The sequence below is a fragment of the Scomber japonicus genome, chromosome 2 (genome assembly GCF_027409825.1).
Source record: "Scomber japonicus isolate fScoJap1 chromosome 2, fScoJap1.pri, whole genome shotgun sequence".
Classification (NCBI taxonomy): Eukaryota; Metazoa; Chordata; class Actinopteri; order Scombriformes; family Scombridae; genus Scomber; species Scomber japonicus.
The window spans coordinates 7,612,875-7,635,882 of NC_070579.1; the positions used below are offsets into that span (position 1 = coordinate 7,612,875).

At 36.8% G+C, this 23,008-nt stretch overlaps 1 protein-coding gene across 1 annotated transcript in view; it reads left to right on the forward strand.

The window, feature by feature from the left end:
- The window catches only part of LOC128365001 (B-cell receptor CD22-like), a 126,533-nt gene that overhangs the window by 6,301 nt on the left and 97,224 nt on the right, over nt 1-23,008 (forward strand). Inside the window, exons 3-9 of the mRNA XM_053325619.1 lie at nt 3,350-3,410; nt 3,532-3,695; nt 3,812-3,819; nt 7,978-8,244; nt 8,418-8,639; nt 8,746-9,015; nt 17,360-17,620. Of these exons, the coding sequence (XP_053181594.1) occupies nt 3,350-3,410; nt 3,532-3,695; nt 3,812-3,819; nt 7,978-8,244; nt 8,418-8,639; nt 8,746-9,015; nt 17,360-17,620 (1,253 nt within the window). The remainder of the gene's footprint in view (nt 1-3,349; nt 3,411-3,531; nt 3,696-3,811; nt 3,820-7,977; nt 8,245-8,417; nt 8,640-8,745; nt 9,016-17,359; nt 17,621-23,008) is intronic.

The window sequence follows — 23,008 nt, forward strand, 5'->3', positions numbered from 1 at the left end:
CTTCCTGTGCTGTACAAGGATTTGAGCATTGTCCTGCTCCTTCAGTGTGTGAGTATGAATCACAGTCTCCCACTAACACAACCTTTAACCTATTGTACTATATATTGTATGTACATTTAATTCAGAAATAAAAGTGGATCAGAACCAAACCACAGCCCCATAAAAACTTTACATGTTGCATTCTGATATCTTACAACTGTCTGTGCTGATTGCAAAATTAATGTAAAATAAGACCATACATTAAAAAGTATTTTCTTCTCAAAATACAAAAAACATTTTGTGACTTTCTCTTTTGTTAATAATACAATAGTTACAGTTTCATATGCCCTGATTTTGAACGTTGTGTGCTGTTATTTCAATACAATGAAAGTGAATGGAATATTGTTTATTCTACTTAAATCATTTCAACCTTACATTTGAAAAAAACTATTGATCTCTGTGTCCCACAGGAAAACAGTGTCTCTGTTACTTGTTAAACCACAGATGTTGTGGATAGTTTTTACAGGGAATAAATGTTGAGTAGAAAGTTGATCCAATGGAAAATATATGTCTGTAAATTATTCAGAGTAACTGAAACAATTTTCAAACATGATTTTTATTCATAAACTACATTTTGTTCACCTACACTGAAACTGACCTAACGAATTAACCACACATTGATAGATAAAACAAATAAGAGAGACAATGTGTTTTATGTGATTTAGGTGAACCAGCATTAAGTATTAGAAAAGCTATTAAAGATTCAGGTCACACACCAGACCTGTGGTAACAGAGCCTTCTTCATAGCTGCCCCCTCCCTCTGAACTCTGACTGCACTGACCTGTCTGTTCAAATCACTGATCAAAATTCACCTTTTCAGACCTGCTTTTAATGTGAAATGAATGTCATGTGTTAACTTGTGCTTTTAATGTCTTGTTTCTTAAGATCCTTTAACTTCTGTTCAGAATCAATGTATACTGAAAAGGATTATTTGTAAATAAAAGTTATGATTATGATTATTATCATCATCATAACTGTCTAGTTTAAAATTCATGTTATCTTTCAGGTATCCATGGTCAATCCTGCAACAGAGTGATTTACACTGACAGAAGCATCTGTGTCTCCAGAGGCTCATCAGTGGACATTTCCTGCACATACAGCAGTTATGGATATATCACATCATCATTCTGGTTCAGTCCTGATCGTAGTCATCAGTGGCAGAATCCCTCACAGCCTGAGGACCTTAGTAAAGACTCCCAGTATGCAGGTCGTGTTCAGCTCCTTGAAACAGAGAGGGGACGCTCCACTCTGAGAATCTCTGACCTGAGAGAGAGCGATTCAGCCCAGTATCACTTCACATTCAAAACAAGAAGCTTTGAATGGGGGAGTAGTTTACCTGGAACAACTCTGACTGTCACAGGTACTGATGAACACAAACTATTATTTTTGAAGACTTTCACATGGAATAAATTTGATTGTACTTTTCTCTCATTTACATTTTTGATTGGACTGTCCCAAATTATTGCACTCTATTGTATGTTTGTGTATTTTACTGGTCACAAAAAATATTTTGAGTCTTTCCTCATATATGCAGCTCTCCAGGTGCAGGTGACCACAATAACAGTCCATCAGTCTCATATGGAGCCAGAGCTGAAATGTCTCAGCAGCTGCAGTCCAGCAGGTCGTATTTCTTACGTCTGGTTCAAGAACGGACAGAAAATGATGAAAGAGGAAACTTCTGTTTATTCAGGGCAGTTTAATCCTGGTGACAACATCTCCTGTGCTTTGAAAGGACATGAGGATTACCACTCTCCTTCAGTGTGTGAGTTTACCTAACTATGTCACTAACACAATGTCAAAATGTTTCCAATGTAACAGACAGTTGATTTTAATATGAGCAGCAATGAAGGAATAAACTTTCACTCCTCACTTTGAGTCAAACATTTGCTTCTTACATTGTGTCTGTTATTCCACTGTTGACCAACAATGTTTTCTCCTCCAGACGCTCCAAGGCTTCCCTCTGTGTCAGTGAGTCCCTCTGCTGAGATAGTGGAGGGCAATTCAGTGACTCTGAACTGTAGCAGTGATGCTAACCCAGCAGCTAATTACACCTGGTACAAGAAGAATGAAGACTCACCAAAAGCATCAGGACAGATCTTCACCATCACTGATGTCAGACCTGAACACAGTGGGAATTATTACTGTGAAGCCCAGAACAGAATAGGAAGTCATAACTCCACCTTACATCTAATTGTTGTGAAAGGTAAGTTTCCATCTACACACACACTGCACTCAGACTCATTATACACCATGTGATGTGATGCAGGGGAGATTTCATTAACCTCCAGTTGCCAGTGTCTGCAGCCCCAAGTGGATTACTTCAAACCTAAGGATAGTATTCATGAGACAGTAAAACATGTTTGTTTGATTCACCGGTGACTGCAGAAAATGGCTCAATTCTGAATTTTCTTCTTGGACACACTGAAGGAGTTAAATCTCCAGACGGTGTGGAAGAAGTTAGTGTTTCTGCTGAATGACTGTTTTTCAGTGTATTTTGTCTCCTTTAGAGAGCTATAATTATTGTCCCAGATGCAGGAACTTGTAAGAATGATAGAGGAATGTAATATATTTTACAACAGCACCCTCTACTGGGCCAACTGACATTAATTGTCTGCTGCTCACTCAGCAATGCATCACACACTATCAGCTGTGCTTTACTTGCAGAATTCATAATCCAGATGATTACACTTATTGTACTTATTAGAGTACACTGACAGCAATGAACAACAGATGTACTGTTCTCCCTGCGTGTTATGTACTTCGTGTACGTTCATTAAATCATTTCAAGTACCTTAAATCATGAAAATAATGATGAGAGCAGAACAACAGAGCTTTGGGGACACCTAATGCCCTAAATTTTGTCTCTCAGGTCTCACAATAGAGCTAGATGGATAATTTCTTTACACATGAGCTGCAGGCCTGGATGTGTTTTTTGCTTATTATTATTTCCAAATGTATTTGCACATAACCTAACCCTGACCCTAACCCATATAAAATACAAATTTACAATGAAAATGTATATATATACTGTATATACTAAACTGAAAAGAGGTGTTAGAGTTTAAAATGAAGAGAACTGAATATGCATACATTAACTGAAACATTGGACACAAACATGCTGTAACACCCTGATTAACTGTCAGTGCTTTCCCCAGGAACAGGAAAATCAGTCGCTGCTGGAATAATAACTGCTGTTCTTCTGCTTATCATAATCCTCTCTGTCTTTCTATGGATGAGGTAAGCAGTTCTGTTTCACTAAGTCATTGTTCAAAATTCAGTCATTTGTGTTTTAATTAATTCTCCTCACCAGGAAAAAGAGAGCCTCCAATCAATCGTCTGAGGCTGAGGAGAGACCAGACGACAGAGAGAGGGTGAGAAGGGGGAGTTATACTATTCTATCCTGGTTTCACACTTCCACACTCACTATCTTAAAGTGACACTAGAAAACTCATCTGACTGTGACTCTTATTGTTTCTCAATAATCCACAACAGGATGCGCATGATAAGCCTCTGTATGCCAGCGTGCAGTTCTCCAACAACCAGGCAGATCCTCTCAACTCCAACATCAGATCAGATCAGCTCCACAGACACATGGAGGAACAAGAGGTTACAGAGTACGCTGCTGTCAAATTTAACGGAGCTGGTAGTCCCCCGAGGTGAGCAGCTCTTTACACAAGAACACAGTAGCAACAGTCTTTTTCAGTTGTTACATCCGCCTGTTACATCAATACCTTCAGATTGACCTAATTTATTGTGTTATTTCCCCTCTCAGAACCAGAGGTCAGCAAACCTGTGAAGATCCAGCTGCACTGTACAGCACAGTCAACAAAACCTCATGATCACATCAGCAATTGAAAACTATAAGAAAAGCTCCCCTGCTTACTTGGAATAATGATTAAAGAGTTATTATGCTTTTCCTTATTTTCAGGCAAGTACATAATGTCACAATGTCGGCTGTTCAGGTTTAAAGTGTCTGACATATAATGAGCCAAACGTATGTAGAAGTCATCCCTGCTAGAAAAAACCACTAGCTTCAGTTCCTAAACATTTTTTTCTACTTTTAGCCAGAGCTGATGAATGGTCTTTGTTGCCAAATTAAGATTTAATGGGACCATAATTTACAAAATTATCATTATCCTATATTGAGGAAGGCTTGAAGGTAGCGATTCAGACCATAAACTCACTGTGAAAATGTTTTTGGAATGGAGTCGCCCTCTGCTGGCCATTGTAGAGATTGCAGGTTTTAGGAACTGGAACTACCTGCCTGATATGAGTCAGTGCAACCTGTGTTAATCGATGTAAAAAGGTAAGGAAGAGAATGGAAGTCAGGGTTAGACCAAAAACCCTGCCTACTTAAGTGAAATAGTGGAAATGGGGTGAGAAATAGAGATTTTGACTTAGGAATATGAGAGGATTTAAGCTTTGTGTTGTTTTTTGTAAAATATTTTGTTATAAACCAATTAAGTGTTGCATATTTTCTGAGGTAATTAATTGATTTGCTAATTTTGGTTAAGGTAATGTTTAATATTATGATATTTGTATATATTTGTGTTTTGTTTAATTTAACCTAAAATAGTTAATAGTGGTTGTACGTTCAAAATGGTTGTACGTTCAAAAAGCAGTCAGTCCTTCTAAAGTGTCATCAGCATGATTACATTTCATATATCTACTGCCATGTTTGACAGTTTCTTTGTTTATTAATATGGTATTATAAGTTTCACCCTAAACAGGTAAAACCTTCGTGGTAGCAACCTATAAAAATAAACTGAGCTCTGTCACTCAATACTTCCTTTTTCTCACTTAACTAACAAAATAGTAAGCTTGTAAGGAATTACATGTTTAAAAAACACACTGGAGCATTAGAGAGATTTTATTGATCAACCTGTAATTTCCTACTGGTGGCACTAGATGTCAGCAGTAAGTTATATTTCATTGCAGACAGACCATCTCCACTCTGTATTTTTTCTCTGTATTTCCAGTGTATCTCCCAGTTTCATTATCACAACCAATTATGTTGTCAGTCAAGTGTCTGTTGTCAGTATTCTAACATTTATCTTGCTAATTATTTATACTGTCTTACTGTAACATTACAATTGTCTATTTTTATACCTTCTTTATACGTATTATTGGAGCTATTTTTTGTTCTATATCAAGATTTAAGTACCATGGAATTACATTTGTCTTTGCTCATTGTTGTTTTGTATTCAATAAAAATGTTCTCACTTCTAATTGGAGTAAATCAGAAGTTTAGATTGTGAACAACGTCCAACTGCAGAGATAATACATTTTATGATCTGATTTACACTTGGATCTTTGCTATCTTATATTATTTTATTTTTGTACTGCACTTTTTACTTTCTCAATATTTTCAATAAACACTGTTCAGCATGTGACGTCTTACTTCACATACTGATGCAGTACATTTATTTGAACTCATGGTGGTGTATTTAGTGTCTAAGTGTGAGGAGATGCATCAAACCAAAATCCATCACCAACCCAGCCTCACATCAAAATGTATCATAGCTACAAAAACTAACTAACTGAAATGTTTTTTCTTGACAGCATGCTTTAGTGTTGATGTTGTAATTATTTTATCTGTACTGTATTGTTTTTCCGACTCTACTGTATGGAGCAGAAACCAGCCATGCTAAACACCAATTCAGAAGGAGCAGCCATGTACTAAGAATACTTTCCCTAACAGATCCCCTACACCCAACGACAAGCAGGCCAGAAGTCAGAAGTGGAGGTAAAAGAACAAGATCAACAAAATACAGTATGTGACTTTTTCCACATCTTACAAATGCAGTGCATCATTTCAAAATCATAATCAAAGTAATTTTCATTGCCACCACAGACACTAGGAGATATCTGTAGCATGTTGAAGTTTTGTTAACTTGTGCACTTCTAACAGACCTGGACAGACGGTTGAGACACTTGTGAAAAAGGGAGAGATTAAAAATGTTAAATTTTCCCTTGTTTCTTTAAAATTTGATCTCTTATGTGAGTGGGTATTTCTTTTGGCCAGACAGACCACATAACTAGTTTGAGTCTTGAATTTATAGATTAGTTCATAATTTGCAAAACAACACACTGATGCTGTTCTTTATCTAACTTGTGTATTTAGAGGCATCATAAGTAGTATTGATGCAAAGAGGAAGTAAGTTGGACATGTCTGTACTCTCTTTTTATGTTCTGTGTACATTTTATTGATAGGAGTGGTCTGTTTCTTGTGCCGGATGTCCACCTGTTGTTGTTATCATCTCTGAAGCCAGAGAGAGAGACAAGAGGAGCAGCCATGAGTTTAACAGCAGCAGCCGGTGGATTTGTTGTCTTCCTTCTCACTTTGCCAGGTACTGTATATATCTACATTTATTAAACATATTCAGAGAAGCCTAAAGTGATTTTTAACAATAACCAAATCCCATACCATCATTGACTTTTTAAAACATTGCACCAAATATTCATTCGCAGACATCTTGTATTTGAATCTTAGTTTTCTGTGTTATATGTTTAACAGTGTTTTAATCCACACATGCATCACTCTGTATTCTCTTACCTGAGTATTGGGAATGTAATCTTTGTACAGTTTAAGACAGTAAGTGTAGTGGAGGTGAAAGACAATCAATTCTGAAGCATCTTAAGTTGAATGTCCAGAAGTAATCAATCTTGTAAAGTGTATAAAACAGCATGTTATTGTCTTAATGGTCTATCCTGGATGATGATATGATAGCACTGGATCAGGGCTGTAATTACACATGTTTACTTAATTTCACAAGGATATTTTTTATTAAACAGACAATGCATTTTGTTGATCAAGTGTATGCTGGTGTTTGGAAGCATGTAGAGTTTGTTTCTGTGTAGATGTGTCTGACTCCAGATAGTATCATCACAATACTGCAGCCAACCAGCCATGACCCAGGACTGTCAAACTACTATATGTTTCATAGTCCTGGATCACCATCTTAATTTAACTGAGGGACTCAGAATTTGTTATATGAAGAAAAAAAGGGAAAAAAGTACAAAAAGTATTTGAAAGAATGTTTTTCAATGACTTTCCTTCATTAATATTCAAAAGTGAGTGTTTCTCAGTTTTTCTCCCATTATTATACAGCTGCAATAGCAAAGTTCAGTGTGTCAGTTGTGCAGGATCAATAGTAATTTGCATTTTTTTCAAACAACTCAGTGGTATTCATTTCTCTGCAGTTTCCTCTTTTACTCAGCAGTAAACTGACCACAGAGTGAGAAGAGAGGAAATATACTTTGAAAAAAAAATGCAAATTCTCAAACAAACTGTTATCTGTTGAGTAACATTTTAAAAGAGTCAGAGGAGCAATACATTTCTGTTCTTTGATTGCATCTCCAGACTGTTTAACATCCTTCCTCAATGCAGAGAGACATTAATTATAGAAACGTTTTTTATACTCTACTGTTCCAAAATAACAACAGCAGACAGCATCTGAGGAACAAGAATTGCATTTCACTTAACTTTTTCATATATGAAAAAGCTCCCACACAAAACATCACATACAAAAATACAAAATATTTTCTAGTAAACCAACTTATATCCAGTATATACTCTAAACAAGCAACCAGATGTTGAACCTACTATACTGGACATGCGCAGATAACTAAAAAGTGGTTCTACTTGCAGATACAAACATACAGCTGTGGGTTTGTACTAAAAGATGTAATATAAACATAATGTACCAACATGTGAGTTTTGTGTTAATATATGTCTTGAATTTGTGAAAATGGGGTGAAACGTAGATCAGTTCTTGAGCAGGTTTACATAATGATGCTCTTTCACAAAATATTCAACTCTATCCTTTGCTGTTATGAATCTGATTGTGGTTTCTGATGTGCTCTGTGTTACAGTGGTACAGGGTCAGAATGGCTGGGGAGTGACTTACACTTCTACTCACATCTGTGCCTTAAAAGGATCAACAGTGGACATACACTGCAGCTACAGATACCCATCCTCAGTAAATTCAGTTGAGAAAACATTCTGGTTTGCTAAACTGAGTAATAAAGAACCTGTGGATCTGGAAAAAGACTCTGATTACACAGGTCGTGTTCAGTATGACTGTGATAGCAATGAATGTACTCTGACAGTAACAGACCTGAGACTCATTGACTCAGCTGAGTACAAGTTCAAGTTCATTACAATATATACTGGTTCACCTGGAGTCACTTTGACTGTCACAGGTTAGTATGACTATTTTAGTATAACGATTTAATATTTTTCCCCCAAGTGTTCAAAGTGTAAGAAACTCCTGTTGATGTAATTGTGTTTCCACCCATGAAATGATTATCACAATATGATACATGTTTATGTTTATACAAGCTATGACATTTTGTGTACTTGTTCACATGTGCAGCTCTCCAGGTGCATGTGACCAGAATAACAGTCCATCAGTCTCACATCGAGGCAGAGCTGAAATGTCTCAGCAGCTGCAGTTCAGACGACAATATTTCTTACGTCTGGTTCAAGAACGGACAGAAAATAATGGAGGAGGAAACTTATTCAGGGCAGTTTAATCCTGGTGACAATATCTCCTGTGCTTTGAAAGGACATGAGGATTACCGCTCTCCTTCAGTGTGTGAGTTGATTGATGACAGTGTCATGTTTGACATTTTGTGTCAAACATTTGCTTCTTACATTGTGTCAGTTATTCCACTGTTGACCAACTATGTTTTCTCCTCCAGATGCTCCAAAGCTTCCCTCTGTGTCAGTGAGTCCCTCTGGTGAAATCATTGAGGGCAGTTCAGTGACTCTGACCTGTAGCAGTGATGCTAACCCAGCAGCTAAATACACCTGGTACAAGAAGAATGTAAATCCAGACCTTCAACCTCTCAGTAAAGAACCACAGCTTGTCTTCAGCTCCATCCAGTCCTCTGACTCTGGAGAGTATTACTGTACAGCTGAGAACCAGCTGGGGAAGAGGACATCTAAACACATCTTTATTGATGTGAAATGTACGTGAAACATTGAACAAGGACATTCTTGTTACTGTTTATATGACAGGTTACTGAAAGGCACCATTATATTTGAGAAGGGAATTTTATTTGCAGTTGGCATTCACATTTTCCCTGATGTCCACTGCTGTCACACAGTCATTAATATTAACTGGTGTCATATATTCAAAATAATATGTGGCATAAAGCCATACATCCTTATTTTATGCTTAATTTACATTACCACATCTCTTCCAGATGCTCCAAAGCTTCCCACTGTGTCAGTGAGTCCCTCTGGTGAAATCATTGAGGGCAGTTCAGTGACTCTGACCTGTAGCAGTGATGCTAACCCAACAGCTAAATACACCTGGTACAAGGAGAATGAAGACTCACCAAAAGCATCAGGACAGATCTTCACCATCACTGATGTCAGACCTGAACACAGTGGGAATTATTACTGTGAAGCCCAGAACAGAAGAGGACATCATAACTCCACCTTACATCTGACTGTTGGGAAAGGTAAGTTACACACACACACACACACACACACACACACACACACACACACACACACACACACACACACACACACACACACACACACACACACACACACACACACACACACACACACAGCACAGCACAGCACAGCACAGCACAGCACAGCACAAGAGGTCAGAACTAATTGAAGTGGAACTAATTTCTGTTGGTCTCAACTTTTAGGGAAATCAGTGTTTATGTACGTCATCAGGTTGATTCTGGTGGTCCTGATGCCGATTCCTCTGCTTCTCATGATTCTGTGGATGAGGTAAAACAATATTAGAGACAATAACTCTTTTTTTCCTCATCAAAACACTTTCATAGATTTTAAATTCTGAATTTCTTTTCATGAAATATTTCTTGATTTTGTTGGATTCAATCCAGGAAGAAGAAAACTCTGAGCTCCACCACTGACCTGAATGAACCTGTAGAGACTATAGAGGTGAGAGAGAGAAACCTTATTGACAGAATTTATCCTAAAATACAGTTATTATAACTTGGCTCATGAATGCAAGCAAATACGTTTATATTGTCAACATGAATCCATAAGGTTATATTTAAAGACTGTGTAAAGTGAATTCAGACATTTTCTTCTATGGCCTACACATTAAATAGGTCATAAATGTATTTCTAAAAAATGTGTAAAAAGCATTTTCAACCATTTAGATTTGAATTGTAGAGCTAGGCTTCACCAGGTGGGGAGTTCAGGTCCTCTGATATGAGGCCAACGTGGAAGTAACTTAGAACTGCATCAAAAAGCCACCAGGGGGCGACCGTTTTGGTGTCAAAAGGACTTCCGTCTCAATACAAGTCAATGGAGAATTCACCAACTTCTCACTTGATTTCTAACCTCAGTAAACGTTTTCAAAATGTGGTTATGGTCACAATCGCTAGTTTAAAGACTTCTTCAATGCAGTAGCTATGAGCTAGCCGCCGAGCTAGCAGCTGAGTTAGCCGCCGATTTTTTTAATCATTCAAATTTGGCACACTTTTCTGTGGTATGTCAAACTCAGAACAAATATTTATTCTTACTTTACACCGACTTTAAAATATGACTTGTAGAGTAAAATCTTGTAATGTATTTTACCTGAATGTAATCTGAGCAAATAATCTAGCCTTATGCCTTAAACATGATTTAATACATCTTGCAGGTCGTCACTGCAGTACAGACAGAAGACACAGGAGCAGGAAGACCTGGAGTAAAATCCAGTCATGTGATTTTGTTCTGATGCAGTTGAACCAGAGGCTGGACTCACCTGATGGAAACAGAAAGTAGTCCAACAGTGAAATATGAGAGTGGAGAGAGAGAGAGAGAGGCTGTAGAGGACCATGTGGACGTTTTCATGTTCAGTTTTCAGCAGCAGCAGCAGCAGGTAGAAGTGAGCAGCACAGACAGTCAGTAACAGCATGTAGCAGAAGCTTTGAGAAGAATGTGCTGATGGCAGCTTGAACTGAATCATGTCCACGTGTCAAACATGATTGATTGTTTAGATCAGTTGAATATCAGGTGGTGTGTGTGACTCAACTGATTTATAATTTACTGTTCTGTCTGAACTAATGCAAGCTTATTTTTAGTTATAATACAGATATTTAGGATTAGAGCTGCAATGCAAACTCTTATTTTAAATGTGTACATACTGTAATTAATCACTTTTGAGGAATCCTGATTGGCTTCTTGTGCAGTTTACTGTATATTTTCACACATCAAACATAATCTCAGTTCTATCAAACTTTCCTGAATGTCACATTATCCAGGTATTGCAGTGGCTGATATACAATAAACAGCCAGCTTCCACAACATCTCTGTAGTTGGAAACATGATTTCAGTTCCCTCTCACTGCTGCAGAGGGCGACAGTGAGCAGAAACAGTTCTGATGTGTATCTTTCAAAATATCAATGCATTTAATGGCTATGAAAACAAATAACATTTAAATATGTTTATCTTCTTTTCAGTGCATTTAAACTCTTTGGGGTCACTCAGTGAAGCAGAATATGTTGCAGTTTACTGAGTATGAAGCCTTTTCAGTATCAGTCCATATTTGTTAGTGACAGCTGTAGATCACTGACTGAATCATTTTCATACTTAGACACTTCAACTGTGAGAGTTTGTTCAACTACTGTACAACATCACTGAGGTCTCCCTCCACTGTCTGCTATAAAGGATAGAGATGGTGATTTTCTATATTTCAATGAGCCACGCCATTGAACTGGCAGCCTCTGAAGACATAGCAATGTGTTTGTCTTGACAGAGCTTTACTAGCTTTCTATGATGCATATCACAACCTCTTGACTTTGCACTGAAATTCTCTGACTGATTTTTACTTCACCACAAAGTTAAGAAGAAATACTGGATGACACGTTTCTCTTTCTAACAGTTTATTTTCTGTTACACACAAAAACAACAGGGAGAAGTAACAAAACATGATAATTGCAGTGGTGCAATTAAAGTGGTGAATTCCTGCCTAAAGTTCAGGACACCAGTTCATTGTATAATGTCAGTGCTGGTCATGCCCACACTAAACGTCATTATGGTCCACTGAACAAGTTATAATGACTTCCTCTTATTGTCCATAAAGTTAAGAAGGAACAAAATGGATGTGCACCATTCAAAATGAACAATGAAGCATATCTGTGTTCTTTTGTTTTCTTAACACACTTCTCATGAATGAATTATAAATATTCTTTATGTAAATGTTTGCCCGAGTATGATGCATCACATAGTATTTTGTCTATCAAATCAAAAAAGAACTGCAGCTTTTTGCCAACCAAAGGGTGAAAATCTCCACTGATAGATTGAAGATGAAGACTGCAGCTTCCCTCCTTTAATTTATTAAAGGTGCAATCAGCATTTTAAACTGAAAAAACTATGTGTTGAATCCTGCTCCACAGTATGTTTTAGTGTTTGTGTTGTAATAATTTTATCTGTACTGTACTGTTTTTCTAACTGTATGGAGGAGAAACCAGCCACTTTAAACACCAACTCAGAGGGAGTAGTCATAAAGTAAGAATGCCTTCTAAATAGATGCTCTACACCCAATGACATGCAGGTCGGCAGGCACCGGCATTGCAATCATAAGAGAAGGTACAAAGACAACACACACTGTTGTGTTTCACACTGACACCACAAGTTGGAAGGAAATTGCAATTGAATTTCAGTATAGTACGTGAGTATTTTTTGTTTCATATGTGAGAGGAAAAGTATGTGTATGCAAATGGTAATTCTGAATTATGTCCCTAAGGGCCCCTCATATAACTAGTCTGACTCCTTAACTAATAGATTATAGTATGAAGTCCATATATAATTTGCAAAACAACAAACTCATCATTTCCTTAATCTAACTTGCAGGCATCATAAATATTAATGATGTAAAGAGGAACAAAGTTGGACATGCGTGCTGGATGTTACCAGTTTTATCTCTGTCATCTGCTTACTCACCACATGAAGAAAGCTACCTTACAAGACTTCTCTTTCTATAGTTTATGCACAATAGTTTATTGCTAGGAGTGGGCTGTTTCTTGTGCTCAATATTCCCTGCTGTTGTTATCATCTCTGAAGCAAGATAGAGAGACAAGAAGAGCAGCTATGAGTTTATCAGCAGCAGCTGGTGGATTTGTTGTCTTCCTTCTCACTTTGCCAGGTAATGTATCTACCTTTTACATACATGTACAGTGTTTATCAAATGTATTAAGAGAAGCATAAAGTGGGTTTAACAAAGAACAAATCCTGTATCATCATTTACTTTTAAAAACCTTGCACCCAATATTCATTGTATTATTTTACCTGAGTATTGAAAATGTAAATTTCATCACACCTGTTTACTTCATTTCACACAGATATTTTTTATTAAACAGGCAGTACATTTTGTTGATAAAGAGTATACTGGTGTACACATTTCAGTTTCCATTTGAAAGCCTGTAGAGTTTGTTTCTGTGTAGATGTGTCTGACTTCAGATAGTATCATCATAATTCTGCAGTCAACCAGCCTTGACTGTCAAACTACTGTATGTATCACAGTCTTGGATCACCATCTCTTGTTATTTAACTGAGAGGCTCACAGGATATGTTATATAAAGACAAAAAAACCCTGATTTTCCTCAAAAAAGAAAGACATTTTGTTTAATATGCATCTAATGTGGTTTTCCAAAAACAAATGATTGCCCTGCAGAAAAAAATACAAAAAGTATGAGAGAATGATTTTCAGGACTTTCCTTTTTAAAGGTGAGTGTTTCTCAGTTTTTATCTCATTATCATACACCTACAATAGCCAAAGTTCAGTGTGTCAGTGTGATATTTCAACAGTAATTAGCATTTTGTTCACACACCTCAGTGTTCTGCATTTCTCTGCAGTTTCCTCTTATACTTGGCAGTAACATGACCACAGAGTGAGCACAGAGGAAATAAACTGTGTAAAGGAACAAACTCTCAAACAAACTGTTGAGTAACGTTTCATAGAGATTCACAGGAGCAATACATTTCTGTTCTTTCATCACATCTTCAGATTGTATAACATCATTCCTCAAAGCAGAGAGACATTAATCATCGAAAACACTAGTCATGTTCACACTTGAAAAAGGAAGTAGACATCCAAAAAAAAAACCCACAAAACAAACATGATGGAGAACAAACCTGTCTTTATGGCATGAATATTGACGGCCTGTCCTACTCAAAAACTGCAGCCAAAATATGTTGATTTAATGTCTTTCTTTAGCAGACACCAACTGAGGAACAAGAATGGCATTTTTATCATTTGAAAAAATGCTTTATCAATTACAAACACAAAAAACAGCGACTACTTGTCACTTCCTCATATTAATACAGTGAATGAATTACTCAATGGTTCCAAGTCTGCAAATGTAAAACACTCTATATATCAAAGCTGTCTAAAGAAAGGAAGCCCCTCTTTATTTAAAGCAGCAATAGAAACAGAAAATCTTGCAGCAGCTTAATGTATACATTTACATATAATCGTCTAATTCAGATGTCTAGAAACTGAAACTATCAAAAGATGAACCTGACTTGCACCTCAGAAGACTGAGATATGAATTCATTTGATTCCTATCCTTACATCTAAACATTATTTTGGGCATGTTTAAAACTAAATCCAGAAAAATGTCCAACTGTCTGGACATCCATATTTCTGTAGATGTCCCAAAGTGGTTTGTTAATTATGTCTTACCTTTTCTAGTAAACCAACTCATATCCAGTATATACTCTAAACAAGCAACCAGACGTTAAACCTACTATACTGGACATGCGCAGATAACTAAAAAGTGGTTCTATTTTCAGATACAAACATACAGCTGTGGGTTTGTACTAAAAGATGTAATATAAACATAATTGTTTCAACATGTGACTTTTGTGTTAAAATGTGTCTTGAATTGTGAAAATGGGATGAAACATGCTTTTTTGAGAAATGTAGATCAGTTCTTGAGCAGGTTTACTTAATGATGCTCTTTCACAAATGTTCAGCTCTGTCCTTTGTTGTTATGAATCTGATTGTGGTTTCTGATGTGCTCTGTGTTACAGTGGTACAGGGTCAGAAAGGCTGGGGAGTGACTTACAATTCTACTAAGATCTGTGCCACAAAAGGATCAACAGTGGACATGCACTGCACCTACAGATACCCAGAACAGTGGCGTGGCGTAGTTCTTAAAGTTGAGAAAACATTCTGGTATACTAAGCTGAGAAATGGAATAGAGGTGGATCTGAAAAAAGACTCAGATTACACAGATCGTGTGCGGTATGACTGTGATAGCAATGATGAATGTACTCTGACAGTAACAGACCTGAGACTCAGTGACTCAACTGTGTACTTGTTCAGGTTCATAACAAACCACCCAAAAGGAAAATTTAATGGTCCAGGTGGAGTCCCTTTGACTGTCACAGGTAACTTTTTCGTATGACAATTTAATATTGTTTTATACTGTTTTTAAGTGTTCAAAGCGTAAGAAATTCCCCTGTTGATGTAATTGTGTTTCTGCACATGCTCAGTGGCATCTTCCGTACAGAGAACTTCTCTCCTCAGACAGCATCACTACTGTTATTTGTCTTTGGAGCTATTTCTAAACAAACCATGCCAAAACAATTTTAGGGCAAAGGAACATGTCGCCTACTGTAGCAGTGTGGCTCTCTTAGGTGTTTTTAATATGTTTTTGAAACCAACTGACGTCTACAGCAAAGAAGATTAAGATATATCAAGTTTTGGATACACTCAAAATACCTGATCAGTTAATTGTTGGTTTGACTATGCACATGAGATCTGTTCACAGTAAGAAAAATATATAGAAAATCATCAGCCATATGTTTTAACATGTATAATTTTTATCATGTTAACTAGTATGTTACCATGCTAGCAATTACTCAGCTAAAGCTGATAGGAATACATTTGAGACACTTCACTTAAAACCACAAATTCTAATCTCATGATGGCAGATAACATGTCTGAACATAAATCAGTAGGCTTCATCCTAGAAAGAGCAGGTTGTCCAATCTTTGTTGAAAATTTCACGACAATCCATACTTTCTTTATCAAAATGGTGGACTAACCAAAATTGATCTGTCTTGCAAATGTAGCATGGCTAAAACTCTTACTGATGGTAATTAACACATTATAGTAGGAAAACACATTATTGTCATTATATGATCATGACTGATGATGATCAGTTATTTAGGTTGTGACTGTTTCTAGAAGCAATGACATTTTGTATTCTTCCTCACATTTGCAGCTCTTCAGGTGCAGGTGACCAGAATAACAGTCAATCAGTCTCATTCAGAGGCAGAGCTGAAATGTCTCAGCAGCTGCAGTTCAGATGATATTTCTTACGTCTGGTTCAAGAATGGAGAGAAAATCATGGAGGAGGAAACTTCTGTTTATTCAGGGCAGTTTAATCCTGGTGACAACGTATCTTGTGCTTTGAAAGGACATGAGGATTACCCCTCTCCTACATTGTGTAAGTTTAACTCACTGTCTCTAAAAAATGCCAAATTTGAATCAAAAATAACAAGATACCATGTTGTTTTTCACAGATGTATTGGTTTCTACATTTTTTTTATCTGTGTATTCCAATCCATTTCCAGTTTGAAAACTTGTTCTAATTTTTTTCAAAATCAATGTTTTTCCACCAGATGCTCCAATAGTTCCTTCAGTGTTGGTGACTCCGCCTGGTGACATCATGGAGGGCAGTTCAGTGAATCTGACCTGTAGTGGTAATGCTAACATATCAGCTAATTACACCTGGTACAAGAAGAATGTAAATCCAAACCTTCAACCTCTCAGTAAAGAACCACAGCTTGTCCTCAGCTCCTTGCAGTCCAATGACTCTGGAGAGTATTACTGTACAGCTGAGAACCAGCTTGGGAAGAGCACATCTGAATACATCTTTATTGATGTGAAATGTGAGTAAAAAAAATATTTCAAATTAAACAAGGATATACTCCATTATTTTTTGGGAGTTTTGTTCGAAGTTAGCATCCAAACCTTTCTGATGTCCACTGCTGTCACACAGTCATTAATATTAACTGATATCGTAATGTAATATGTGACACTCGAGCAACACATCCTTATTTTATAGTTAATTTATATGACCACATCCCCTCTTGATGCTCCAATGCTTCCCTCTGTGTCAGTGAGTGCCTCTGCTCAGATAGAGGAGGGCACCACCAATACAGACATACATACTCTAACATGCCTTTTTATAATAACTTCATACAAAGCCATGCTTTACGCCAATACACTGATTAAGGACAATGCATCATCCTATCCTGCATGCTAATGTTAATGTAATTCAAATTAAATATAATTTTTTGATACATCTTGTTCACCAGATGCTCCAAAGCTTTCCTCTGTGTCAGTGAATCCCTCTGCTGAGATAGTGGAGGGCACTTCAGTGACTCTGAACTGTAGCAGTGATGCTAACCCAGCAGCTAATTACACCTGGTACAAGGACAACCAAACACTGTTTCACGGATCAGAAGGAATATATAATTTCACCTCCATTAGCTCTGAGGACAGAGCGATGTACTACTGCATATCTGAGAATCAATATGGACAGATCAACTCATCATCTCTCTTCATAGATGTGCTGTGTAAGTAGTAAAGTGTAAATCCAACACTTTAGGGCTCCCCAATCCAAAATCTCCTAGACACTTTCCTGAGCTCTGACTGAGCTAAGTCATAAGAAACTATATGCAGTTCAATATGCTTACTTAGACTTTTTTTAAATAAGTGGTGTTCAAGATATTTTAGTTCTCAGACACACAGTGTGGACTTTCTTTTGGCTGCAGATTTCTTTGGTGACACAACAGTCAGTGAGAGCTTTTACAGTGAAAACACAAAAAGCCAAGCTAAGAGCAAATACATTGACTCAATGTATAATACATGATCCTATCCTGCATCTTGATATTGATGATCTTTTTAAAACATTTTATTATTCGTCTTATTCACCAGATGCTCCAAAGCTTCCCTCTGTGTCAGTGAGTCCCTCTGGTGAAATCATTGAGGGCAGTTCAGTGAATCTGACCTGTAGCAGTGATGCTAACCCAGCAGCTAATTACACCTGGTACAAGGAGAATGAAGACTCACCAAAAGCATCAGGACAGATCTTCACCATCACTGATGTCAGACCTGAACACAGTGGGAATTATTCCTGTGAAGCCCAGAACAGAAGAGGACGTCATAACTCCACCTTACATCTGACTGTTGTGAAAGGTAAGTTACACACACACACACACACACACACACACACACACACACAGAACAGAATAGGATGTAATCGTATCACCATACATCTGACAGTAGCAGGTGTGTTTTTCCTCTGCATCTGAATTGTTTGGGGGCTTCACGTTGACCCGTGGTTTTGCATACACACTGTTGTTGTGATATTCTAAAATGAACATACATTGCTCAATTCTTTTCCATGCTTTATTCATCAAATGTTCTCAGCTACACCCCCTTCATCAACTTGTGTTTCTCTTAAATAAGGGGCTATAACATGCTTTTGGTGATATACTTTTATAATGCCAGATGTCTATGTTAAGAATTGTTCAAATTTAGGTCAAAGGCCAGGCTTTTACACTGCTCTAACTGCCCCATTTGCATACTAATCTCTACTTCCCCATTTCACTGATGTTAGATTTTAGTAACCTTGAAGCTTGGAGTTCTCTCTTATGACTTCCAGTAAAATACTTTTTGTCAATCTATGGGGCCAGTGGGTCCAAATATCCTGTAACACCCACATTAAATGTCAGTGTCATCATTTCATTCTCATTTCCCAGGATCATGGAAATTAATAGTTGCTGGAGCAATCACTGCTATTTTACTTGTTGTCATATTCATCTCAGTTGCAGTATGGATTAGGTGAGCAGTGCATCATTCTTGATTGAATAATCTTTGAAAAGCATTTCAAGTCATATCAAGCAGTCAATTTAACAACAGATTTATTTGCCCATGTATTTATTTTTTCCAATCCAGAGCCTCTAGGAAACCTAAAACTGTAGAGACGATGGACAACAGTGCGCCGGTGAGGAAGATCAGTCCCAGTAGAAAATATGGCTCCACAATTCAGTTCTTACTGTAAAGCCTGTCTCAGCACTAGGAGAGCTAATTTTGGAGTTTGACTTACAGTATAGTATTAAACTGTACACAGTATAGTATTCAGTTCAGAAGTGAACAATTCAAAGTAAGTATTTGTTTTTTAATAGGTGACCAGAATCTGATTCATACGGTTCTTTTGAGAGCTAAAAACTTTAATTTTGTTTTCTCTTGAAGTGAGAGTCAATACAGGGAAAAAAGCACTTGGCACAGATGCAACTAAGACAGATGACTGACAATAATTGGACTAATATCAAGATGCTAAATAACCCAAAATTCAATGTTGCTTATAGTGAAAATTAAAAACTAGTAACTGGCACTCACAACAGGTAATCTTATTTGTCCAATGTCTATAGACACAACCAAAAGAGCAGCAGGATGGCCTCAACTATGCCACTCTTCACTTCGCCAAGAAAGAGGCGGACCCTCTCTACTCCAATATCACACCAGCTCAGCCCCAAAAACACAAGGAGGAGGAAGAGACGAATAGTGTCGTGTATGCTACTGTCAAAATAAACAGTGGCAGTGAAGCCCCAAGGTGAGTTTCTTTTTACACAGGAACAGTATCCACAATTGGTGGTCTTTGATTAACTGTCTTGACCTTTTCTGTTTAAAACTGTGATTAAATAATTGGCTAGAATTTTGTCAGATGGATTCAGTTGCTGTATTGTGTGCCACAGAGGATGATTTGGGTTAACTGTTTCTTTTGTATGTCTTTTTTTTTGCCCTTTCAAAAGAAACCTGTGTTTTGTATCAACTTAATGTTAATCATCAAATGACTGCCACAAGTGAAACATGATGATATAACCATCAAATACATAGTTAGTACATAGCAATATTAACACTCCCTTATATGTTGATGATATTTTAGTATATACTTAAACTTTTTTTTAAATTTCTGCAACTAATGGCCACACTTTAACAGAAGCCTTTATATGCACATACAGTATCACACCTGAGATTAAAGGTGTAGTCTTGCTCAATTTATCATATCTGTTAAATTCAATAGATGGGCTGTGCTGCCTCTTACATTATTACATAAAATGTTGAATGTGTTGGTTTGGCAACTATTTCAAATTCACCCATTTTTGCCAGCAAAACATCTTCACGTTATCAGTTAAGGTTACTGACTATCTGGATTATAGATAAAATGGATATAAGGTGATTGGATAATGAGAAATCCACCAATCCTGCAATGGCCATGGACTGAAAACCTACATTCCTTGTGGATAAAAAAAATACATTTCAAACTTCAGCTGAAGCTAATATCAGTCAGAGTATACCGAATGAAGGGGGTATCATCTAGAACAGGGGTGTCAAAGTCATTTTCATTCAACACACAGACCAATTTGATCTCATGTGGGCCGGACAATTGAAAAGATGGAAGGAAATAAGGAAGGAAGGAAGGAAATAAGAAGGGAATGAAGGAGAGACAGGCAAAAGGAAGGAGGAAAGAAAGGTAGGAAAGAGAGATAGTGAAGGACGGACAGACAGAAGGAAGGAAGGACAGATGGAAGGAAGGACAGAAGGAAGGAAGGAAGGAAGGAGGGATGAAAGGAAGGAAGGAAGGAGGGATAAAAGGAGGGAAGGAAGAAAGGTGGGCCGGAATGGACCCCCCAGCGGGCCGGTTCTGGCCCACGGGCCGCATGTTTGACATCCCTGATCTAACATCTGTCTTAAGACACTGTTTAGTCAGGCAGTGTGTATTTGCTGAGCGACAGTGAATGTTTTTTTTTCCACACAGAGGAAATAAGTCAAATCAAGCCGTACATACATTTTTTCTTGTAACTCTATATTCACATGGTAAACTGTTGGTTTTGTTTCCCATCTTTTACGTTGAAGTTGTTTTAAGGAAGTATCATTTCACAGCCAATGTGTAGAAGAGGAATGACCATAGTGATCACTAACTCCCTGTATGAACATTAGAGAGGGTTGTAATAAGAGAAGTTACATTTTTTTGGTCTATTTAAATTTCCAATTGCATGTTTGGTTGAAGGGTATGAGTTGAGTTTTATATTCACCACTGCATCAATTTTTTCATTTTAGTAACATATCTTTGGAATTATCTCATTTGTCCCTAACCCCCCCCCCCCCCCCCCCCCCCCCCACAGAAATGGAAGTCAGGAACCTGAGGAGGATCCAGCTGCATTGTATAGCACAGTCAACAAAACGCCCAAATAACATGGAGAGTTTTTTCCTTTATTTTCATTAAACCAGTTTTTGTGTCTCAGAGCAGACTTGTCCAAGATAGACGCTGTATGTGAATAGTACATTTAGATTTAGAAGTGTTCAGTTTTCCTGTCTGTTCAGTCATCATGTCTTAGCTGCAATGATTATTAGATGAATTTATTAGTTAATTGACAGATAAATAATAGACCTGCTCAAAATGTAATGCTTTCAGTTTCAATTTAATGCTCTTTTTATCATAAAAAGAAAAGCATCGAGATTTATTATGCTCTGAATCTGATGACACTTTGAAATGTAATCTTAAAATGCTTTTTTTCCCCTCATCATCTTTCTTCTGAAATGTTTTTATTTTACCTGATGGTGGTTTTATCTTGTAATTGCAATTTAATTATATCTGTTTTTATTTACCTTGTTTTTATTGTTTTATCATATATGCTATGATTATAATGTTAAGCACTGTGTTGCATTTATGCATTTGAATTATGCTATAAATAAAATGTATTATTATTATCATTATTATTATTATTATTATTATTATTATTATTATTATTATTATTATTATTATTATTATTATAATCTTTGCTTTTGGACTGTTTATTGCACAAAACCTTGACTCTTAGAAATAATACAATGAAATCATTAATCAATAAAATAATTTGCAGATAAATTGATGATGAGTATATATACATATTACATATATTAAGGATTGGTGCTTTATTTGCAAACTGTACTTTTGCAAAGTTTGAGACAAATTTACATTTTGGAAAACAATTTTAAAATTCATAAAACTAAATTACATTACAAAAACACTTTTACCAGTCCCAAAACAAATGTACATTACAGAAAACAAATTAACAATACGCGAAACACTTTTACAAATAGCAATCCTCCGGAAAGGGAAAGTACCAAATATCCGACAGGACATGGAAGTGTGGGGTGAGCGGCAACAGTCTCTACCAGTCTACCAGTAGGTTTACTCAGTTGTTAAATAAACCATAGACGTATATACATATAGGCTATGTCATATATACATATATAAACTAACTCATGCTATCATGCTGTATACAACACTGAATGAGAGAAGACGTTCTCACAACTCGTGCCCTACTGACTCTACAGCACCACCTGGTGGCGGAATTAACTCAACGCCTAACTCATGAATGAACCAACTGAAATGCAAATGTATCCATTAAATTAACAATATTACTCACTCAAAAATACAAACTTAGATGATTGTTCTGTGACATTTAAAAAGTCACAGATTTTAATATACTATAATTCTAAAAAAAAATACATGTAACATTTTTTTTAAATTATTGAAATCAAACATAACTATCACAGCCAAATAAGCTTTCTTTGTCACAGCTCTTCCTCTCCCTTATACCTCTTCTGTTTTCTACCTTTATTTAACCTGTTTTTTTCAGTGTTTTGCATCTTGTTAATGTAAATGTGTCTCAAACTTAGCACATTGTGTATTGTTTTGCACTTCTCGGCCACCATAGGGGTTTATATTATATATATATTATACATGTATTTTCATAAATCGAAGATAATCTCAGTTCTATCACACTTTGCTGAATGTCACATTATCCAGGTGTTGCAGTGGCTGATATACAATAAACAACCAGCTTCCACATCTCTGTAGCTGGAAACATGATTTCAGTTCCTTCTCACTGCTGCAGAGGGCGACAGTGTGC